This window comes from Anas platyrhynchos, chromosome 19 (assembly GCF_047663525.1).
Source record: "Anas platyrhynchos isolate ZD024472 breed Pekin duck chromosome 19, IASCAAS_PekinDuck_T2T, whole genome shotgun sequence".
In the NCBI taxonomy this organism is placed as follows: Eukaryota; Metazoa; Chordata; class Aves; order Anseriformes; family Anatidae; genus Anas; species Anas platyrhynchos.
Window position 1 is genome coordinate 1312509 of NC_092605.1, and position 20348 is coordinate 1332856.

Below are 20348 nucleotides of genomic sequence, written 5' to 3' on the forward strand. Positions count from 1 at the left end.
TTTACTGCAGCGCTTTTTTTTCTTTTTATTTTCCTTACACAATGACGTGTTGTCGGGCGTTACAATTTTTTTCTCAACTTTCGGATGACTTACAAATTTTGGTTTCCTACTTTGTCATGTGAGAAGAGAAAACATTAAGGCAACGTACAAAAAAAAAAAAAATCTTACATAAATTAAACAATGCATAAATTTACAGGTGTAAATGCAAAGTTTCAGCAACTCAAAGTTGAGTAACTTCAGCCCCGTGATGGTTACTGGGAGACGGGGAGGGGGAGGAGGATGCGGACTGGTTCGTAAGGCTCGGATGCGATATGTTTTTCCCGACCTTGCTAGAACGGCAGCAACAGAAGTGGGGGCTTGGATGGACTCCTACCAGCCTCTAGACGAAATCTGGAATACTCCGCACTGGGTGGACTGGAAGCCTGGCTCCCAATACCCTGTACACATCTGGCCGCCCGCGGTGCCGCTGTCAGTAGGGCGGGAGCTGCGCGAGGCTCCCCCCGAGGCGCCCGCCCCCCAGGCTGGAGCAGATCTGTACAGGGTATTATTGCGCTAAGGGGGACACCGAGGGAACGGAGAACTTGGCTACAAGAGGTCAAATCGAGTGGCAGCTCGGCCAGCCAGTGCCGACACTGGGCTAACATCAGGTACAGACTTTCCAAGGGCAAGTTTTCTTTTTTGAAAAAGAAGGCTTATTCCAGTTTTATGAGGCTAGCATGAGGTGTATAGATTTGCCTGGGCAAACATATACTAGTGAGACAACTCATGCAGCAGATGCGGCGCACCTGCTAGCAAGTCCGTTTAGAAGCATTTACGGTGGACGATGGAGGGGCCGGACTCGTCGTATTCCTGCTTGCTGATCCACATCTGCTGGAAGGTCGATAGCGAGGCCAGGATGGAGCCGCCGATCCAGACCGAGTACTTGCGCTCCGGCGGGGCGATGATCTGCAGGGGGAGAGCTGTCAGAGCTGCCCCGGCTTCCCCCCACTGCTCCTCCCACCCACAGCCCCCAGAGCTCCCCCTGCCATGGGAGGGCACCTTTTCCTGAGTTCCTTACCTTGATCTTCATCGTGCTGGGAGCCAGGGCTGTGATCTCCTTCTGCATCCTGTCGGCAATGCCTGGGTACATGGTGGTGCCGCCGGACAGCACCGTGTTGGCGTACAGGTCCTTCCTGATGTCCACGTCACACTTCATGATGGAGTTGAAGGTGGTCTCGTGGATGCCGCAGGACTCCATGCCTAAGGGAGGAGGAGTCGGGGGCAGGTCAGCACCCACGCAGCATCAATCACGGCCACACCACCCCCACGCCTCCCCCCACAGCACAGCGAGTCCCCACCGCAGTGGCACAACATCTGTGAGGCTGTTCCAACCCCTACCTACCCAGGAAGGATGGCTGGAAGAGGGCTTCTGGACACCTGAACCGCTCGTTGCCGATGGTGATCACCTGCCCGTCGGGCAGCTCGTAGCTCTTCTCCAGGGAGGAGGAAGAGGCAGCGGTGGCCATCTCCTGCTCGAAGTCCAGGGCGACGTAGCACAGCTTCTCCTTGATGTCACGGACGATTTCCCTCTCGGCCGTGGTGGTGAAGCTGTAGCCTCTCTCTGTCAGGATCTTCATGAGGTAGTCTGTCAGGTCGCGGCCGGCCAAGTCCAGGCGCAGGATGGCGTGGGGCAGAGCGTAGCCCTCGTAGATGGGCACGGTGTGGGTGACACCGTCCCCGGAGTCCATAACAATACCGGTGGTACGGCCGGAGGCGTACAGGGACAGCACGGCCTGGATGGCCACGTACATGGCCGGGGTGTTGAAGGTCTCAAACATGATCTGGGAGGCAGGGAGAGAAGAGAATTCGGATTAATGCCAGGTTGAGGAGTCAGGATGGTCACACCCGTGTTAGAACACACATGCTGACATGCAAAAAAAAACTGGTGTGTGAAGGAAAAGCCAAGAAAGCAGGCAGAAAACACAAACGAAAGAAACCTGAGACGTCAGGGAAGAAATGCCAGGAGTACAGAACCCTGAAATGGTGGGAGAAAAAAAATAAACTCAGGTTTAAGATGCCAAAACAACAACAGGAGGGCCGGTGGAGGTGAGAGATGGCTGGGGGTGGGGGGTATAAGGGGGGGGGGGGCGTGTTACCTGCGTCATCTTCTCGCGGTTGGCCTTGGGGTTGAGGGGCGCCTCGGTGAGCAGCACCGGGTGCTCCTCGGGGGCCACACGCAGCTCGTTGTAGAAGGTGTGGTGCCAGATCTTCTCCATGTCGTCCCAGTTGGTGACGATGCCGTGCTCGATGGGGTACTTCAGGGTCAGGATGCCGCGCTTGCTCTGCGCCTCGTCGCCCACATAGCTGTCCTTCTGCCCCATGCCCACCATCACGCCCTGCGGGGGGGGGACACAACACAACGCCATCAGCACCCGAACACCCCCCCAGGACCCCCAGGACCCCCCTTAATGACCCCTATTGACCCCCACCATGACCTCCCCATGACCCCTATGACCCCCCAATGACCCCTCCTCGCCCTACCTGGTGCCGGGGGCGGCCGACGATGGACGGGAACACGGCGCGGGGGGCGTCGTCCCCGGCGAAGCCGGCCTTGCACATGCCGGAGCCGTTGTCGATGACGAGCGCGGCGATTTCCTCCTCCATGGCTGGGGGGCTGCGGGGCGGGGGGCGCCGTTAAACACCGGGACCACCCCCCCAAATACCGAGAACCCCCCCCCACACCCCCGCCCTCCGCGTTCGAATCTCCCGCTCCGTGACGTCACCCCCCTCCGCAGCCAATCAGCGCCGCCCCTCAACCCAACGGCGGGATCCGCTGGGCGAGACCATTCCCCCCGCGGGGGGGTTCCCGCGGCCCACCCCCCCCCCGTTCCCCGTTCTCCCTCCCGGTTTCTCCCCCTCGCTCCCCGCAGCGGAGGAGCCCCGCGGGGGGGTCGCATCGAGGCCCTGCAGGCCCCGGGAGGGGGTCGGGGCCGTACCTGCGGGGTTGCTGCTGGCGGAGCTGGGGAGCGCGGTGCCGCCTGTTCCGCTGCCGCCGGCCGAGTGAGACCGCCCGGCTGCCAGCCCCGCGCTTTTATACCCAGGGGGCGGAGGCCACGCCCCCCCGGCCGAGAACATCGCCATATATGGAGATCTTTCCGAAACACGCGCTCTCATTGGCTGGCGCCTGCCCGGCCACGTGGGGAGCCTGGCGGGGCTGCCCCCGCCCCAAGGAACCCCGGAACCTGCATGGGGCATAACCAAAGGGGGGGGGGGGGGGGGGGCGGCGACCCCCGGCCCGGCCGTGGCGACCCCGGGACCGGGACCGGGACCTGGGACCTGGGACCTTTGGGGGGGGGCCACGGCGGTGCCAGGCCCTGGGGCTGCTCCTGCAGGGCTGGGGGCAACGGGCACCGGCTGGGGGGTGGCCCTGGGGGGGGGGCGACCCCTTTGGGACACCCCCTATGGGGGCACCCCCAGGGTGTGGGGGCGGCTATGGGGCAGCCACAGTGTATGGGGACACCCCACCCCGTGGGGACACCCTATGGGGGCACACAGGGTATAGGGACACACGCCCCCCCCCCATGGGGACACCCGGGTATAGGGGCACCCGGGTATAGGGGCAGCCTGGGGGGGCACCCGCGCCCTATAGGGGGGCACACACAGCCTATAGGGACACCCCCCCTCTATGGGAACACCCACACCCTATGGGCACCCCCCGTGGGGACAGCCTGACACTGAGTGGGGACATCCTATAGGGACACCCGCACCCTATAGGGACACCCCATGGGGTCACCCTATGGGGTCACCCTGTGGGGGGCACTGAGACTCCATGGGGACACCCACACCCTATAGGGACACCCTACAGGGGCACCCTATAGCGTCCCACACCCTGTAGGGACACTACGGGGACACCAACACTCTATGGGGACACCCACACCCTATAGGGACACCCCCACCCTATAGGCACACCCCCACCCCATTCACCCCACAGCCAGCCCCATTCACCCCCCGACTCTAGTCAGGCCTGGCTGTGCCCCCCCCCCCATGTCTGGCACTGTCACACCCCAAGGCCTGGTCCTGCCCCCCCCCCCCGTCACCACCACCTGGGGACGGTGCCACCCATGGGTGCCCGAGCCCCCCCGCGCTGTGCTGGGGGTGCCGGGGGCTGGGTGCACCAGGGGGGGCTGGGGGGGGCCCCATGGGTGGTGCTGAGCCCCCCCCGGGCCCCATGGGTGGTGCTGAGCCCCCCCAGCCCTACAGATGGGTGCTGGGGCGCAGAGCGGGGCTGGCACCCTGGGGACCCCCAGAGGGCTGGGATTTGGGATTTTTTTTTGGGGGGGGTCGTGTCCCCAAGGCCAGCAGCAGGGACAGCAGGACGGTGTCCCCAGGGGGGTTGTGGGGGTCTCGTGTCCTTGTCGTGGGGGTGTCGGGGCTGGGAGGGGGGGGGCGCTGGGTGCGCAGGGGACCCGTGGGTGCCGGGGGGGGGCCGCGCCCACGGGGCACCCACGGGGCACCCAAGGGCGCTGCCTTCGTGCCCAAAGAAGGAGCTGCTGCCGGGCACCCGGGGCGTGAACGGGGCGGGGGGGGGGGGAAGGTTAAGGGTGTGGGGTGGGGGGGGGCCGCGCCCCGCACCGAAACCGCCCCCGCGGGGACCTTCGCCCGGGGAGGGGGGGGCAAAGGGAGGAGGAGGAGGAGGAGGAGGAGGAAGGCGCACAGCTGTGCGCCTTCCTCCTCCTCCTCCTCCTCCTCCTCCTTCTCCTCCCTTTTTTCCCCCCCCCCCCAGCCCCGGGCGAAGGTCCCCGCGGTGGTGATGCGGTGCCCCCCCCCCCCATAGCCTGTGCGCCAGGCTCTGTCGCCGTGGTGACAGCGACAGCCCCCCCCCGTTGTCACGGTGACGGCGGGGCGTTGCGCAAGATGTCGCCCCCCCCCCTTTCCCCTTTTCCCCCCCCCCCCCCCCAAAATCCGCAGCCCCCACCCCCGGGGTGCCCGTGGGGCAGGACCCCCCCCACCCCATGGGAGCGATATTTTGGGGAGGGGGCCCCCCTGTGTGCAAACGCAGCTCCGGGCTCCTGCACCGAGCACTCACGGGGAGCCAGCAGCACCCTGGGGTGCCCCCCCCCGGAGCCCCCAACCCCACAGGACCCTGCCCCACTTCCCCCCCCCTCCCACCCCCCCCATCCCGAAAGCCAACCCGGCTCCGTTTCGGTGGGGGTCAGTTACAGCGCGCCGGGCAGCTCGGGTAACCCAAGGCAGCGGCTGGGGGGCCCCCCCCATATTCCCCCCCCCCCCCCCCGCCATGAAAAAGTCATGAGGCAAACAATCCCCGGGACCTATTTTCGGGAACAATAACTCGCCGCCGCGCTGACACCGGAGCTGGGGGGGCAAGGGGGGGGGGGAAGGAGGCCGCGGCGGCACGGTGCCGGTGCGCAGCCGATGCTGGGTGCTGGGGACCCGGTGTCCCAGCCCGTCCCCATGTCCCTTGGGTGGCACCAGGGGGGGTCCCCATGCCCTGTCCCCAATTGTCCCCCCCGGGGAGCCCAAACGGACCCCTTGGCACGGCCCCCCCAGCACCATAGGGCCCCATACCCCGCGTGCTGCAGGGGGTCCCCGTGCGCCCCCCATCCCCATCCCATCACAACCAAGGGGCTGCGTGACCCTACAGCCGGCAGGGATTTGGGGCCGCAGGACAGATGGAGGCCGAGGGCCCCAAAGCAGGATAAAAGGTTTAACCCTAATCAAAATGCCTCGGCTAATTGTAAGGCGCTTAGGGGCTGGCTGGGAGGCGGCGCGGCTGGAGGTGACCCGCAGCTGAATCAGAGAGCCCGGTAACCTTAGCCCGTGGGGGAACGGATCCGCCGGCCCGCGCCCGGATCGGGTTCCCACCCAAGTTTTCCACCCTCGGCACCGCAGCGGGGACAGCGGGGCCGTGGGGCTGGAGGGGCCGCGCACCCCAAGGAACCGGCCGGGGGCTTTTGGGGCGCCCACTGCTGCTCCCCTCGGGGCTGGAAGCGAAGGCCCCGCTCTAGGTTCCCTTGGGCTCGGCGATCTGGCCGGATTTTGTAATCCTACCTGCGCCTAATTCAACGCCCCGTGGCCCCCAGCCCACCCCCGGCCCCCCCTCCCCGCCGTGCCGTGCGGTGCCGAGCGGTGCCGAGCCGCGGGGCCAGTGCGGCGGCGGCAGCCGGCAGCGCAGACGTCCCCGCCGCGACGCCCGGGGAGCCCCCGGCAGCCCCCTGGGGCCGCCCCCCCCCGGGAGGGCGGTTGGCGAAAGATGCCAACGAATGGGATCCACCAGGTCCTGAAGATCCAGTTCGGGCTGATCAACTGCGAGAGCCGCTACCTGACGGCCGAGAGCTTCGGCTACAAGGTGAACGCCTCGGCGCCCAGCCTGAAGCGCAAGCAGATCTGGACGCTGGAGCAGGACGAAGCCGACGGCTCCGTCGTCTTCCTCAAGAGCCACCTGGGACGGTACCTGGGGGCCGACAAGGACGGCAAAGTGCGCTGCGAGGCCGAGCAGCCCGGGCGCGATGAGCGTTTCAGCATCATCACCCAGTCGGACGGGCGCTGGGCGCTGCAGTCGGAGCCTCACCGGCGTTTTTTCGGGGGCCGGGAGGACCGCCTGTCCTGCTTCGCCCCCAGCGTCACCGAGGGCGAGCTCTGGACCGTGCACCTGGCCATGCACCCCCAGGCCAACCTGCTGAGCGTCAGCCGCCGCCGCTACGCCCACCTGAGCGCCCACGAGGACGAAATCGCCACCGACAGCAACCTGCCCTGGGGGGTGGACGCCCTCATCACCCTCTGCTTCCAGGACAAGAAGTACAGCCTGCGCACCGCCGACGAGCGCTACCTGCGCTGCGATGGCACCCTGGTGCCCGAGCCCGGCGCCCGCACCGGTTACACCTTGGAGTTCAAAGCAGGCAAGTTGGCCTTCAAGGACTGCGACGGCAAGTACCTGGCGCCCACGGGGCCCACCGGCACCCTCAAGTCCGGCCGCAGCTCCAAACCGGGCAAAGACGAACTCTTCGACCTGGAGGAGAGCCACCCCCAGGTGGTTTTCACGGCGGCCAACGGCAGATTCGTCTCCATCCGGCAGGGTAAGCGCTGCCCCGGCCTCGGCACGGTGGGGTCCCTCCCCTCCCTGGGATCACACAGTGGGGTAGGGTTCCCCCTCACCCTAGGATCAGCTCAGCCAAAAGCACCCCCAGCCCTTTAGGGACACCCCTGCTGCGGGAGGAGACCCTACAAAAACATCCCCACGGCGCTGCCCCTGCCTGGGGATGCCCCGCAGCAGCTGGTGAGGGTCCGGCTGCTCCCACCCCGGGGACACGATGGACCCGTGGCTGTCGGGGGGCGCAGGGCCCTGCCCGGGGGGGACACCGTGCCCATTGTGGGGGGCTCAGCGGTGGGGTTGTGCAGGGCTCGGTGTGCACACGCGTGTGCAGGGCTCTGTGCCGTGTGCTGCACGCATTTCATGCAGCTCATGCGTGTGCAACGCCGAGTGCCCGTGTGCTTCGAGGATTTGGGGCAGCCCAACCCAGTGGGATAGGAACAACTTTCAGCTCCCTCCCACCCCAAACCGTTCTCTGAGGGATTTGCACTCGCAGCCCCGTGTGTGCCCCCCGGCCCTACACATCCCCACGCAGACCTGGGACACCGGGGACGTGGAATGGGACTGGGACCCCCGGGGGTCCCCAGGGGTGGCCGCGCTGTGGCCCTGGCTGCCCCCTGTCCCCGCAGCACCGGGAGCGCCTGCCCCGTGCCAAGCGGCTTAGGGCCGGGTGACGGCGGTGGGGGGCCATAAATAGGGGCCGTGCGCCGCGGCGCCAACCAGATGGACACAGCCCCAAGCTGATTAACCAGCCCAATTAGCACGATTGTTTGCAGAGAGATTTACCCTGGGAGGGGCGGGGGGAAGGCACCCGGGGATCATCCACGCACGTGGCCACCATTTGGGGAGCTGGGGGGGGGTCCTGGCCCCGCACCGAGAGCTGTCCCCCCCCCGCAGGCGTCAACGTCTCGGCGAACCAGGACGAGGAGCTGAACCACGAGACCTTCCAGCTGCAGATCGACCGCGACACCAACAAGTGCAGCCTGCACACCAACGCCGGCAGCTACTGGACCCTGGTGGCCCACGGGGGCATCCAGGCCGTGGCCACCGAAGTGTGAGTGGGGGCCGGGTGGTGCTGGGGAGGCGGTGAAGGGGTTATGGGGGGGGGGTCGGGGCCACCCCTGCTGATGCTCTCGCCCCGCTGCCAGCGGTGCCAACACCATGTTCGACATCGAGTGGCGCGGGCGGCGCGTGGCCCTGCGCGCCAGCAACGGGCGCTACGTCTGCACCAAGAGGAACGGGCAGCTGGCAGCCGTCAGCGACACCGTGGGTGAGTGATATTTTATTTTTTGGGGAGGGCACGGTGGGAGCTGGGGGTCCCCACCCCGCTGACGCCAGCTCTGCGCAGGGGAGGACGAGGAGTTCACCCTGAAGCTGATCAACCGGCCCATGCTGGTGCTGCGGGGTGAGCACGGCTTCGTCTGCTACCACCGCGGCTCCAACCTGCTCGACTCCAACCGCTCCGTCTACGACGTCTTCCACGTGGGCTTCAGCGACGGCGCCTACCAGATCCGAGGTGGGTGGCGGGTCCTGGGGGGGGGACACGGGGTGGGTAGGGGGCTGCCGATGGCTTGGATGGACCCCGGTGATGGCCCCCTGGGGGCTCTCCGCAGGCCAGGGGGGCAAGTTCTGGTACGTGGCGAGCAGCGGGGCGGTTTGCAGCGACGGGGACCTCTCCGAGGATTTCTTCTTCGAGTTCCGGGAGCGCGGGCGCGTGGCCATCAAAGGGAAGAACGGGCGCTACCTGCGGGGGGACCCGGCCGGCACCCTGCGGGCCGACAGCGAGTCGGTGCTGCGGGCCACGCTCTGGGAGTACTGAGCCACCGGGCGCTGGGGACGGGGTGGCCGCGGCACCGGCACCGTGGGGGTCCCAAACCCACCCTGCTCCTGGGGATGGGGTGGCCGGGAAGAGCCGGGCGGGCTGAGGGTGGTGGCAGAGCCGGCGGTGGCATCGTCTGTGGCAGCTGTGTCCCCAACCCCCCTGTACTCGTGGCATTAAAATGCGTCTGGATTGCACCAGGGCCACGTCTCCTCCTTCGCCTCCCACGGCAAGGGCGCAGCGGGTCGGGATCCTGCCCCTGCCCCGTCCCAGTGACCCTATAACCAGGGGACTGCTGCCCCACAGAGCCCCAGTGCCCCCATAAAGGGCTGGTTTAAGTGTGCAGGGACCCGGGGTTGCTGCAGGTGGTGGCAGAGGGGAACAGGGACACCCCACGGGCAGCTGGGGATGGAGCCGAGCAGACCCACACCAACGGGACTGGGATTTGGGGTGCCGAGGGGCTGCAGGGCTCTGCAGAGCTGCCCCCTAAGCACCCCCAGGTGCCAAGGGGATGGAAAAGAAGAGACAGGCAGCTGGCTGAGCGGCACGATCGTTTTCATGGCAGACGACAGAGTTACAGACAGCGGGGCACGCAGGGGGAGGCCTGGGCCAAACCCCGCTGCCCCACCACAGAGATACGAGATCATTTCTAGAAACAGAACTGGGGGGGGGGGAGCGGAACAACCCCCAACATCCCCCCTCTCCCCTGCCCAGCAGAAAACGGGGGGGGTGGGGGGGCTCCCCCCTGGGCACCCTGCTTGTCCTGCTCCTGGAAGGCGAGGCGGCGCAGGGTGGGGGGCACAGCCCCCGGCCGGCACGGCACCGCAGCCACCGGGAGAGCGCTAAAACTACCACGGCTAAAACGACCCCACGAGAGACAGCACGGCCCCGGGGCTGCCGGGGGGGTGAAGGGGGTGGGATTTGGGGGGGGGTGGGCGGCAGGGCCGGGCTGGGCCAGCCCAGAAGCCCCCTGCTCTGCCGCCGGGTGGTGCCCCCCTCCCCGCCTCCCCCCGGGGGGAACCGCGCCGCAGCCCCGCGCCCTCGGCGCTGCCCACAACACGACCACGAAACACGCACACACACAACCCGCCCGGCACCGCCGCCGCGTGCCCTGGCCGGGCGGCCCCCAGCAGGGGCTGCTGCCCCAATTTGGGGGTCCCCTCTTATCCCCGGGGGGTGTCCGGGGCGCTCTGGGTGCCCCCGCTCTGCTCACAGCAGAACCAGGCTGGGGTTGCGCAGCTGCCTGTAGACCTGCAGGAGCTTCTCTGCCGTCACCGCGCTCTCCTCGCCCAGGGGCAGCTGGTCGCGCAGGGACTGAGCCTCCTTCAGCAGCATCTAGGAGGGAAACGGGGAGGTGGGGGGGGTCTGAAAAGCCTCGGGGGGGGCGGGGAAATGAGGCACAGGGAAGGGAATGAGGTTTCGTGGCTCACCTCGTGGTTGGCCTGGATCTGGCGCAGGTACTGCATGCGGAGGTCGGGGGGCCCCGAGCCCTGTGCCGCCTGCTCCAGCACCAGCGCCTGCGGGGAGAGGGGTTCTGCTGGGGGGGCAGCTCCGGGAACAAAGAGCCCAGAGGCAGGAGCTCCCCCCAACCCGGCCACGGCACGGCCATGCAGATGGGACAACCCATGGGGCAGATGGCACGACCCCACAGGTGCCACCCGGGGATTGGTGGCACCCACACCACGGCTTGGGAAGGGAGCGGGGTCCAAAAGGGTCCCGATCCTCAGCCCGGAGTGACACCAGGCTCATCTGCCAGAGAAAACATCCCCAGGCCCCCAGCTGGGCCCCCAGGGTTTGACCCCAGGGCATCGGATTTGCCTGGGGACCCCGGGCTGTGTCTGGGGGGAGCTGGGGGGCACGGGGGGGAGCGGCACGGCCCCGCAGTTTGGGGTACCTGGATGCGCCGGATGACGGCGTGGTGCATCCTGCACATGTCGGCCAGCGACGGGCTCTCCATGAAGATCTCCACCGCCTGGATGGGGCCCGCTGGGCTCAGGTCATTCATGGCCACCTGGGGGGAGAAGCAAATCCTCGCTGGGCACAGCAGTGCCAGGGGAGGGGGCGGCTCCGGGACCCCACAGGCAATAGGGCTGGGACTGCAACAGCGGGCTGGGCCCCAAGCAGCAGCTGCCATTCCTCCCGTCCCTGCTCTCTGCACGCCCCTCATTTGCTCTCCAGACCTGCACAAGCAAACGCAGCAGCAGCCAGGGATGCTGCCAGCCCTGCTGAGAGCATCAGAGACCTTCCTCAGCCCCTCCGAGGGGTGCTCGCCCCGCTCCGGTGCCTGTTGGGCTCCAGCTGAGCCCTTGGGTGCTCCCTGAACCCTGCTGGGACTGGTGCTGGACATGGGCATGAGGGTGACCCAATGCCTGTGCCCTGTGGGATGCAGGCAGCCACCCCGGCAGGTTTAATCCAGCAGGTTTAGCCCAAGCAGAATTAATGCTGTCGCTGATCACGCTGGCAATATTAGTGTTCTCGAGTGTGAATCAGCCTGAGCCAGGGCACTGCCAGCACGCACGGGCCCCTCGCCGGAGCGCTGTCCGGCCGTGGCGGAGCACTGTGCAGCAGTCAGAGCTTTTCCTTTACACTTTGAGGCAGATTTTTTGCATTAAAGGGGGGGAAAATTGCAGCAGATCAGGGTTACGCCCAGAATCCACGCTCTCCCCTTGCTTTGCAGGCGCAGCGCAGCACAAAGGAGCCTTGGGGAAGGGTTGGGGAAGGGGGGGAGCAGCAGCACAGCCCTTCCAGCCCGGCACGCGGCGCACCCACGGGATGACAGCCAGCCCGGGCATCACCCCGCTCCCCCACGAGGAGCCAGGGGCTGTGGGACGGGCCCCGGGGTGTTTCTCTGCAGGGCTAACCCCGTCCTTGCCTCTCGGACAAGCAGCTGCACCTCGCCTCCGTCCGGAGCCGCGCCGCGCACCGCCGCCACCTCCCCGCTGCTCAGAGCCTCGGCCCCGGCGTTCTCAGCCAGCAGCCAGCGCAGCGTGGCACAGCTCAGCGGGACATCTGGGGACAGAAGGAGAGAAAGCCGAGCTCGTTACGCCTCTGCTCGCCCTCCCTGGGGCTCTGCAGCCGGGCTGAGGCCGGAGCCACGCGGGCAGCGCGGAGCGGGGAGCGGAGAGCGCCTGGTGCAGCCCGCGCCTGCAGCTGCTGCCACGCTGGGGGCTTGGGGACCCCAAAAACAGCTCCCCCCCCCACCGCCAAGCTCGGCCATGCAGCTGCCACCACGGCCACGTTCCAGCCTGGGAGCTGCCACGTGCTCCCACAGCCAGGGAAGGGGCTGGGGACCCCCCCTGTGCCATCCTGGAAGGCGAGCGCACCCCCCTGGCACCAACCCTGGCAGCTCCCTGCAGGCAGCACCCACCTGAGCTGGAGGTTTTCAGCGCGGCTTTCAGCAGCTCCGAGGACACCCTGATGGAGGCTGCCGAGGGGGGCAGGCTCCCCTCTCCCCCTGCTTTTGGCTCCCCAGGCTCAGTCTGCTCCCCAGAGGCTTTCAGGAAGGTCTCCACGGGGTCTGGGGGCGCGGGGAGCGCAGCCGCCGGCGGGGAGGCGTCCGGCCCGGGGGGGCTGCTCTCAAAACGCAGGCACTGGAGCATGTCAATGGTGCATTCGCTGAGGGGCAGGCAGATCCCCTCTCTGTCCGGGGACAGGATGGGCGAGTCGTCGGGGAGGAGGTCGTCCAGGGCCTCGGAGGAATCGGAGCCGCTGCCCAGGATGTCCCGCAAACTGTAGTAGAGGGCACAGGAGATGGTCAGAGGCAGGTCCAGCTTGGTGTCCGCGGCAGAGCCCAGGGGCAGCGTCAGCTCCCTCTTGTTCCCCGGGAGGAGCTGCTCGATGGGGAAGGTGAAGGTGGTGGCTGAATCCGCCGACTCCTCCTCTAAGGCACAGGGGCTGGCCAGGAGCTGAACGCACAGGGTCCAGCCCTGCTCCAGGCTGTACTCGCTGCAGTTCTCCAGCAGGCAGGAGATGGTTACGGTATCTCGGAGCAGGAGGCAGCTCCAGTTGGCAGTGACAGTGCAAGCTATGGGCTTCTGGCCTTCTTGGCTGGACAGCAAAGCCGCGCTCACGTTCATCACCTGGTTCAGGCTGGCCAGAGCTCGGTTCTTCTGGTCCACCGCCTTCTTCAGGAAGGAAACTCTGCAAGGGACAAAGCGCCAGGGCTGAGACGGCGAGAGGGATGGAGGCTGGGGCACCCCCAAAAACACACAGCACCCCAGCGGACCCTGATGCAGGGCTGCGGACGGTGAGACCCCAAAACCAGCCCCCGGGTGGCAGCCCCCCAGCGATGGAAGCCTCAGGGCAGCGCGCGGCGGGCGACAGATCCCGCTCAGAGCTTCGGGAATCCCCCTGCAAAAAAGGTGGGGGGGGCCTCGTCTGTGCCTCCTCCCCGCGCACAGATGGCCGCAGAGGTCTGAGGCACGCGTCTGCGGGCTTGGCAGGAGCCGCGGGACGTCTGGGCCGCTGGCACCCTGCCTCTCCCACCTTCTGGCGCCGAGGCTGTAAACACCAGCCCGCCCGCGGCAGCGCCGAGCTGCCGGCGCCGAGAGCAACGAGGGCAGCAGGCAGGGCTCTGCCAAACTGTTCGCACTCTCCCGAGGCTGGGGGGCTTCCCCAGCCAGCCTCCTGCAGGAGGAGCCCAGGGAGAGGTAAACGTCGGAGCTGTTTCTGCAGGGGATGTGGTGAGCAACTCCCAAAGCCAGGAGCCGGTGCCCAAAAACCCAGCGGGGAGCCCAGGGAGGGGCTGGGGATGTGTCAGCAGGAGGGGACAGCCCTGCCCGGTACCTCTCCGAGGTGTTGCCTATCCCAGACAGCAGCTCCTTGATCCTCCGGCCGATTTCGGCGGGCGTCAGCTCCACGTCAGCGTCCTCGGGGCTGCACAAGTCGCAGGTCATGAGGCGCCCCTTGGCAGACAGGGCCAGCAGCTCCGATTCCCCTGCGGGACAGAGGCGGGCACAGGTCAGGGGCTGAGGGGACGGGGAGCACGAGAGTGGCCAAAAAACGCACGGCTCCAGGGGCAGGGGACGGCTGCCTCCTGCCTGCCCCGTCCCCACCACGCTGCCTGGGGCCCAGCCGTGCCGCCAGCACCACCCCAAGCGCTCGCCAGTGGAAGCTGCAGGAGGAGCTGGGTGCTCGGGGCACGCTGCCACGCAGGTTCCCGGTGGCAGAGCCCTGCGAGATGCCTCCAAAATCCTCGCTCCTCGTGCTGCCCGAGGGACTTGCTGTGCTCGGAGGAGGAGGACGAGGCGAGCACCACGCTTCGCTCCGTGCCCAGACCGTGGTTGGGCACCGTGCACTGCCTGCGCCCCGGGGTGGCACCAGGAGGAGCACCGCGTGCAGGCTCTGAGCAGCTGCGCCTGCAGCACCTTTGGGTGTCCCCACGCTCCCCTCTGTGCAGGGACCCGACGGGGACAGCCAGGTCCTCGCAGAAACCCTCACGGGCTGGCGGCCTCCTGCAGCACCACGGCGGCGCAGAGCCTCACGTGAGACAAACCACAACCAGGCGGGGAGGAGAGGCTGCTCCCAGCACGCAGAAACCACTTCCAAAAACCAGGGGAATCAACAAGAACGGGCGGACAGAGCCCAATTTGGCCCACGACGAGGGCAGCTCCCTGTCCCCATCCCACCCCCAGCCCCGCCGCGCTCCCCGCTGTGCCGGGGGTACCTTCAGACGCCCGAGACGACAAGGAAAGGGCCACGACGCTACAGATACTTAAACTGGCCGGAGACAGGACGGGAGGCAGGACGCCGCCGGGGCTCTCGGCGTCCTCGGGGTCGGAGGAGTCGCCCACCCAGTCCAGGTCGACGGCGGAGATGTCCGAGTGCGTGCTGTAGTACATGCGGCTGCCGCTGCCGCAGGCGGCGCAGAGGATGGGGCCGCGCAAGGAATATTCCCTGAGCTCCGGCACCGTGGCCTCCTGGCGCTGGTCGGCCTTGACGGCCACCATTTTGCCGTAGTGGCCCACGGCCACCACGCAGTCACAGCCGGTGGCGCCGAAAATGGGCTCGTCCTCGGCTTCTTCTTCATCCTCTTCCTCCTCCTCCTCGTCCTCCGCCGCCCTGCGCTCCGTTCTCAGGGCGCCGATGAAGACGATGGGCTCCTCCAGGTGGTGGAGGATCTTCACCGGGGGGTCTGGGCTGGAAACGTCGTGGCAGCCGTCGGCGGGAGGCGAGGAGCTGAGGGCTTTGAGGGGCACGGAGCAGAGCTGGCCGTCCGGGAAGCCGCAGAGGATCATCGGCGACTCCAGCATGGCCGCGTCGATCCCGAAGAGCAAGCTGAAGAGGGGCTCTTCCAGCACAAAGCCCCCCGAGCACCACGGCCCCTCTCCGGAGCCCGCCGTGCCCGGGGAGGAGGCGCAGCACAGCACGGGCAGGAAACGTGAGGGCGCGCCGTCCTCCGGGGCTGCGGGCGGGGGGCCGGGGCAGAAGCCCACCTCGCTGACCTGCCGGTACCGGGGGCTCTCCTGCTCGGGGCGCGGCAGCTCGTGCAGCTTCATCCACCACTTGTCCTGGGCTTGGGAGAGGGTGACGACGAAGGCGTTGAGCAGGGTGAACATGCAGAGGCTGGAATCCGGGAAGATGCAGGCATCCGAATCGACGGGGAAGACGCCCGAAGGGCAGTCGCTTTCTTGGCCGTCGCCCTCCGTCTGCTCCGAAAACCTTTGGGCCAGCAGGCAGAGGCGTTGAGCCAAGGACACGGGGAGAAGCCAGAGCCAATCTTGGCCGCATTTCGCCCCGCTCCTTGGAAGGAGCTCCCCACGGCGCGGATTTTAGCATCAGCAGCCTGGAGGGAGCCGGGGGGCACAGCCCCAAACAGCCCCAAATTGTGCCCGGGGGGGCTCGGGGCCGCCCCGTGGTGCTCTCCTCACCTGCTCTGCTGCTCCAGGGCCACGCAGTAGATCCCGCTGTGGGCGCAGAGGATGTAGAGCTGCCGGGGCTGGGGCAGCAGCTCCACGTGCCACACCTGGTCCGGGCACCGGTACACCGCCTGCGGGGGGGTGCAGAGGGGAGGTCACCACCTGCGGGGCCCCCCCAGGTGCCCACGGGGCCGTGTTTCCTCCTGGGCAGCCCCAAAATAACCTCAAATTAAAGCAGGGATCCCCTGCTCGTGCAGATTGTGGGTGATTTCCAGGAATTTTTTGCCACAAGGTGCTGGGGGGCTGTACGCGGGGACAGGGCCCTCCCCGAGGGGAAGGGGAGGGAAGCAGAAACGCGGAGCCTGAGCTCGAGCTGCTCCCCGGGGAAGGAGGGCGGTGTAGGAGGCAAACCCCGATCCTCCCGCGGCGGCTTTCTTAGAAATGACAATGAGAAGGGATTAAAAAAAAATTAAAAAAAAAAAAAAAAGCAGCTGCGCAGAGCTCAGCGCCGCGGCCCCTGTTCGTCGCGGCGGGGCGCCGGGGGGGGGCGAGGAATGAGGGGGTCAGAAAGGAGGAAATGCCCCCAAATTAATAAATAAATTAATTAAAATTTTAATAAATAAATTTTAAAAAATAATTTTTTAAAAAATCAATTTTTTGGGGAGATTAATTAATTAATTAATCAATCAATCTCCAACCAGGGGGAGCACAGACAGCGGCACCCCCGTACCCCTGGAAGAGCCTCGGTGCGGGGTAAGCAGAGCCCAGGAGCTCCAAAAATTCATTAAATTCATTTACACCCCGTAAAAGCCGGGTTTAGGGTGCAGGAACCCCAGCGGGGACCCCTGAGGGGGGGCAGAACCGGGGTCCCCGCAGCCGTGCCGGGGCAGGGGGAGCCTCCTGGTCCCTGGGGGGTGGGTTGGGAGGTGGGGGGGGGGCAGCCTGACCTTGAGCACCTTCCCCTCCTGGTCGTAGACGTAGACGAACTCGGTGCCGTTGGAGAGGAAGATCTCGTTGTCGTGGCACAGCACGCGGGGTTTGCCCGCCACCAGCCCCCCCACCGGGCAGCAGAAGCCGGCCAGGTAATCCACCCGCGGGCACACGTGCGCCATGGTGCTGGGACACACCGCGGGATGGTGGGTGTGTGCCCCCCACCCCCAGCCCCAAATCCCCCCCATGTCCCCTAGACCCCCCCATCCTCCAGCCCTCAGCCCCAAATCCCTCCCAGAACCCCCCCCCATCACAGCTCAGCCCCCCCTCCCCAAACCCACCCCAACCCCAAATCCCCCCCCCATCTCCTCCTACCCCCCCCAGCCCCAAATCCCCCCCCAGCCCCCCCTCCACATCCCCCCATCCCCCCCAAATACCCCCCCATCACCCCCCCGTGCCCAGACCCCCCCACGGCCCCCAAATCCCCCCCATCACCCTCCAAATACCCCCCCAGCCCCAAACCTCTCCCTAAATCCCCCCCCATCACCCCCAATCCCCAGACCCCCCCATCTCCTCCCCACGGCCCCCAGACCCCCCCCATCATCCCCCCCATCCCCAGACCCCCCCATCATCCCCCCAGACCCCAAATCCCCCCCCATCACCCCCCCTACCCCCCCAGACCCCCCCCATCGCCCCCCCATCCCTAAACCCCCCCCATTACCCCCCCCAATCTCCCCCACCCCCAGACCCCCCCATCACCCCCCACACCCCCCAAATCACCCCCCCATCCCCAGACCCCCCATCATCCCCCCCATCCCCAAATCCCCCCCATCAACACCCCCCGCCCCCAGACCCCCCCATCATCTCCCCATCCCCCAAATCCCCCCCCATCACCCCCCCAGACCCCCCCATCGCCCCCCCATCCCTAAACCCCCCCCATTACGCCCCCCACCCCCAATCTCCCCCACCCCCAGACCCCCCCATCACCCCCCCCACGCCCCCCAGACCCCCCTATCATCCCCCCCAGACCCCAAATCCCCCCCCCCATCACCCCCCACCCCCAAATCCCCCCCCCCCCACCTCGTCCCCCCCCCGCCCCCCGGCGCCTCCCGGTGGGGCTGCGGGTACCGGGCGGGGGGCGCGGGCGGCTCCGCTTTACGGCTGCGCGGCGCCCGCCGCAATGGGCGGGGAGTTTGCGACAGCGGCCGTAAAGCGACGACGGGGGGGGGGGTCACCAAGGGGGGGGGCACTATATGGGGGGGGGGGTGTGGGGGGGTCGGGGACAGGCGCAAGGAGCCGGGACACGGGGCTGGAAGCAGTGGGTTTATTGAAGGGGGGGGGGGCTGAGAGCCCCCCCCCACCGCGAACAGGGAAACAGAGCCCCCCCGGTGCCCCCCCCCCACAAGCAACCGGGGGTCGGGGCCCCCCCAAATGGGCTCCGACCCCCTCCCAGCATCGCAGTGACCCCCCATGTGTCCCCCCCAGCCCCCCCAGTACCCCCCCCCAGCACCCCAGTGCCCCCCCCGTATCCCACCCAGCATCCTGGGGGCTCCCCAGTGCCCCTCGGTGCCCCCCCAATACCTTGGTGCCCCCCCCGTGTCCCCCCCAGCACCCTGGGGACACCCCAGTGCCCCCTGGTGCCCCCCCCAGTATCCCAGTCCCCCCCCCAGCCCCTCGGTGCCTTTCCCTGGTGCCCCCCCAATACCTCGGTGACCCCCCAAGTATCCCACTCAACACCCCAGTGCCCCCCCCTGCACCTTGGTGACCCCCCAGCACCCTGGGGACACCCCAGTGCCCCCCCCAGTGCTCCCCCAATACCTTGGTTCCCCCCCCCATGTGCCCCCCCCAGCACCCTAGGGACACCCCAGTGCCCCCTGGTGCCCCCCCAGTATCCCAGTTCCCCCCCATCACCCTGGGGACACCCCAGTGCCCCCCCCAGTGCCCCCCCCTACACCTCGGTGCCCCCCCACGTGCCCCCCCCACCACCCCAGTAGCACCCCAGTGCCTCCCAGTGCCCCCCCCAGTCCCCAATCCCCCCTCCAGCCCCTCTTGAACACCCCATTCCCCCCCCCAAACCCCTCTGCCCTCCCCTCAACCAAACCCTGGACCCCCTCGTGCGCCCCCCCGGGCGTTATTTGGGGTCGAGCCTTGCCCCCCCCCTCCTCCTCCTCCTCCTCGGGGCCCCCCCCGTGCCCGCTGCAGCTGCTCCACGAAGGCCTCGACCTCCCCAAAACGCCCCGACAGCCGCCCCAGCCGCTCCTTCAGGGCGCTCAGCTCCCCGTACAGCCCGTCCAGCGCCCCCGACAGCGCCCGGATCCTGTTGGGGGGGTCACTTAGAAGGATTATGAGACCCCATAACCCCCCCCCAGGGGGGTTTTGTGCCCCCCCCCGGCCCCTCACCGGCCGTAGTCGGGCAGCACGGTGTGGTGGTCCTGCAGCAGGAGGTTGCGGAGCTGCGAGGTGATGGCGAACCTCCAGTTATCCAGGATCAGCGTCAGGTTGGCGCAGCCTTTGGTGCCCGCTGCGGGGAGGGCAGCGCTGCCGGACGGACCCCAAAAAGCCGACCCCAAAAAGATTTGGGGTCCGGGGAGGGTTGTGCTTAACCCCCCGGGTTCAAAGCTGCCGGGTTGGGGGTCTCGGGGTTACCCTCGGGTCGCTCGTCCCACGCCGCCGGGCGCCGCTTTGGCTTGGTGGCGCAGCTCAGGGCTGCCAGGAGCAGCAGGGGGACGAGTCGCGACATGGGGCTGTGTCGGGACAGGGCGAGGAGGCTCCTATAGGGGCGAGCAGCCCCCATCCCACAGCCCAGTGAGGGTCCTGGAGTCCAGTGGGAGCCCATCCCTGCTGCAGCCCCCGGTTTGGGATGTCCCCACCAACCCCAAACCCCACAGGGGAACGGTTCAGGATTTATAGGATCGTGGCCACCCCACTTTATAGGATTGCAATTCCCCCACCCCAAGCTGGGCCCCGCAGCTCCCAGTCCATCCCAGTTAACAGCGGCGAGACTCCAGCCCCGCTCCCGCTGCCAGCCCCGCGTCCCCAACACCCCCCCGGGGATGGGACGGAGGCGTCGCACCCCAAAACCCAAACCCGCCACGCGGACCCCACAGCACGGGGGGCTGCTCGGCCGCCCCCATACCTGCACCGGGACCCCGCTGGGGGAAACCAGGCGGCCGCTGGGCTCGGCGAGCTCTGGCTGTGCGCGGCTCCGGCCCCCCCCTTTTTTTAGGATTGGGGCTGGCGCGGGGCCCGGCGCTGATTGCAAACAGGCGGCCCCGGCACGGGGGAGGCCTGAGCTGGGGAGGGGGGGGTTCAGGTGCCTTTTTTTTTTTTTTTTTCAGGTGTTTTTTTCTTTTTTCAGGTGCTTTTTTTTGTTTTTTTATTCCACGTCGCTCACGGCCCCCCCCCCCCGCCCCACTTCAGTCCAGGCACCGCCGCAGCCCCCGCCACCGAGAAAGCCAGGGGGAAAGCAAATCGCCGCAGCCCCACAGTGGGGCCGAAAGTTGGGGGGGGGCTCAGCAGAGCCCGCAGGCAGCAGCGAGGGGCTGGGGGGGGCTCTGGGGGTCCCCACCACGCCGCCCCCCCCGGCTCACATTTGGGGAAGGCTGCGGTGACTCCCTCGGGGGGGTGGCACAGGGGGGTGCTGCTACGGGTGCCC

General features: G+C 67.5%; 3 protein-coding genes across 8 annotated transcripts; 1 reads left to right on the forward strand and 2 right to left on the reverse strand.

Moving 5' to 3' along the window:
• On the reverse strand, positions 1-3128 carry ACTG1 (actin gamma 1). Of its 2 annotated transcripts, XM_072025615.1 has the most exons (7): positions 2976-3128; positions 2521-2653; positions 2136-2375; positions 1977-2014; positions 1382-1820; positions 1058-1239; positions 1-945 (listed from the first exon to the last, which is right to left on the reverse strand). In XM_072025615.1, the coding sequence occupies exons 5-7, from the start codon at positions 1815-1817 to the stop codon at positions 802-804; spliced, it is 762 nt and encodes a 253-aa protein (XP_071881716.1). In that variant the 5' UTR covers positions 1818-1820; positions 1977-2014; positions 2136-2375; positions 2521-2653; positions 2976-3128; the 3' UTR covers positions 1-801. The 2 variants fall into 2 exon arrangements, with proteins under 2 accessions (XP_071881716.1, XP_071881715.1); XM_072025614.1 differs by lacking the exon at positions 1977-2014.
• A 1873-nt stretch (positions 3129-5001) lies between these two features.
• On the forward strand, positions 5002-9013 carry FSCN2 (fascin actin-bundling protein 2, retinal). Its single transcript, XM_038165422.2, has 5 exons — positions 5002-7073; positions 7985-8141; positions 8236-8357; positions 8436-8603; positions 8701-9013. The coding sequence occupies exons 1-5, from the start codon at positions 6251-6253 to the stop codon at positions 8904-8906; spliced, it is 1476 nt and encodes a 491-aa protein (XP_038021350.2). The 5' UTR covers positions 5002-6250; the 3' UTR covers positions 8907-9013.
• Positions 9014-9444: 431 nt separating this feature from the next.
• On the reverse strand, positions 9445-17926 carry FAAP100 (FA core complex associated protein 100). Of its 5 annotated transcripts, none has more exons than XM_072025649.1 (10): positions 17822-17926; positions 16711-16879; positions 15776-15894; positions 14572-15566; positions 13692-13842; positions 12274-13046; positions 11779-11915; positions 10801-10917; positions 10337-10423; positions 9445-10241 (listed from the first exon to the last, which is right to left on the reverse strand). In XM_072025649.1, exons 2-10 carry the CDS (start codon positions 16873-16875, stop codon positions 10116-10118), a joined length of 2670 nt encoding a protein of 889 aa, XP_071881750.1. In that variant the 5' UTR covers positions 16876-16879; positions 17822-17926; the 3' UTR covers positions 9445-10115. The 5 variants fall into 5 exon arrangements, 3 of the variants coding, with proteins under 3 accessions (XP_071881750.1, XP_071881749.1, XP_038021349.2); XM_072025648.1 differs by having other exon boundaries at positions 17774-17916; XM_038165421.2 differs by lacking the exon at positions 17822-17926 and having other exon boundaries at positions 16711-16945.
• Positions 17927-20348: the final 2422 nt, after the last annotated feature.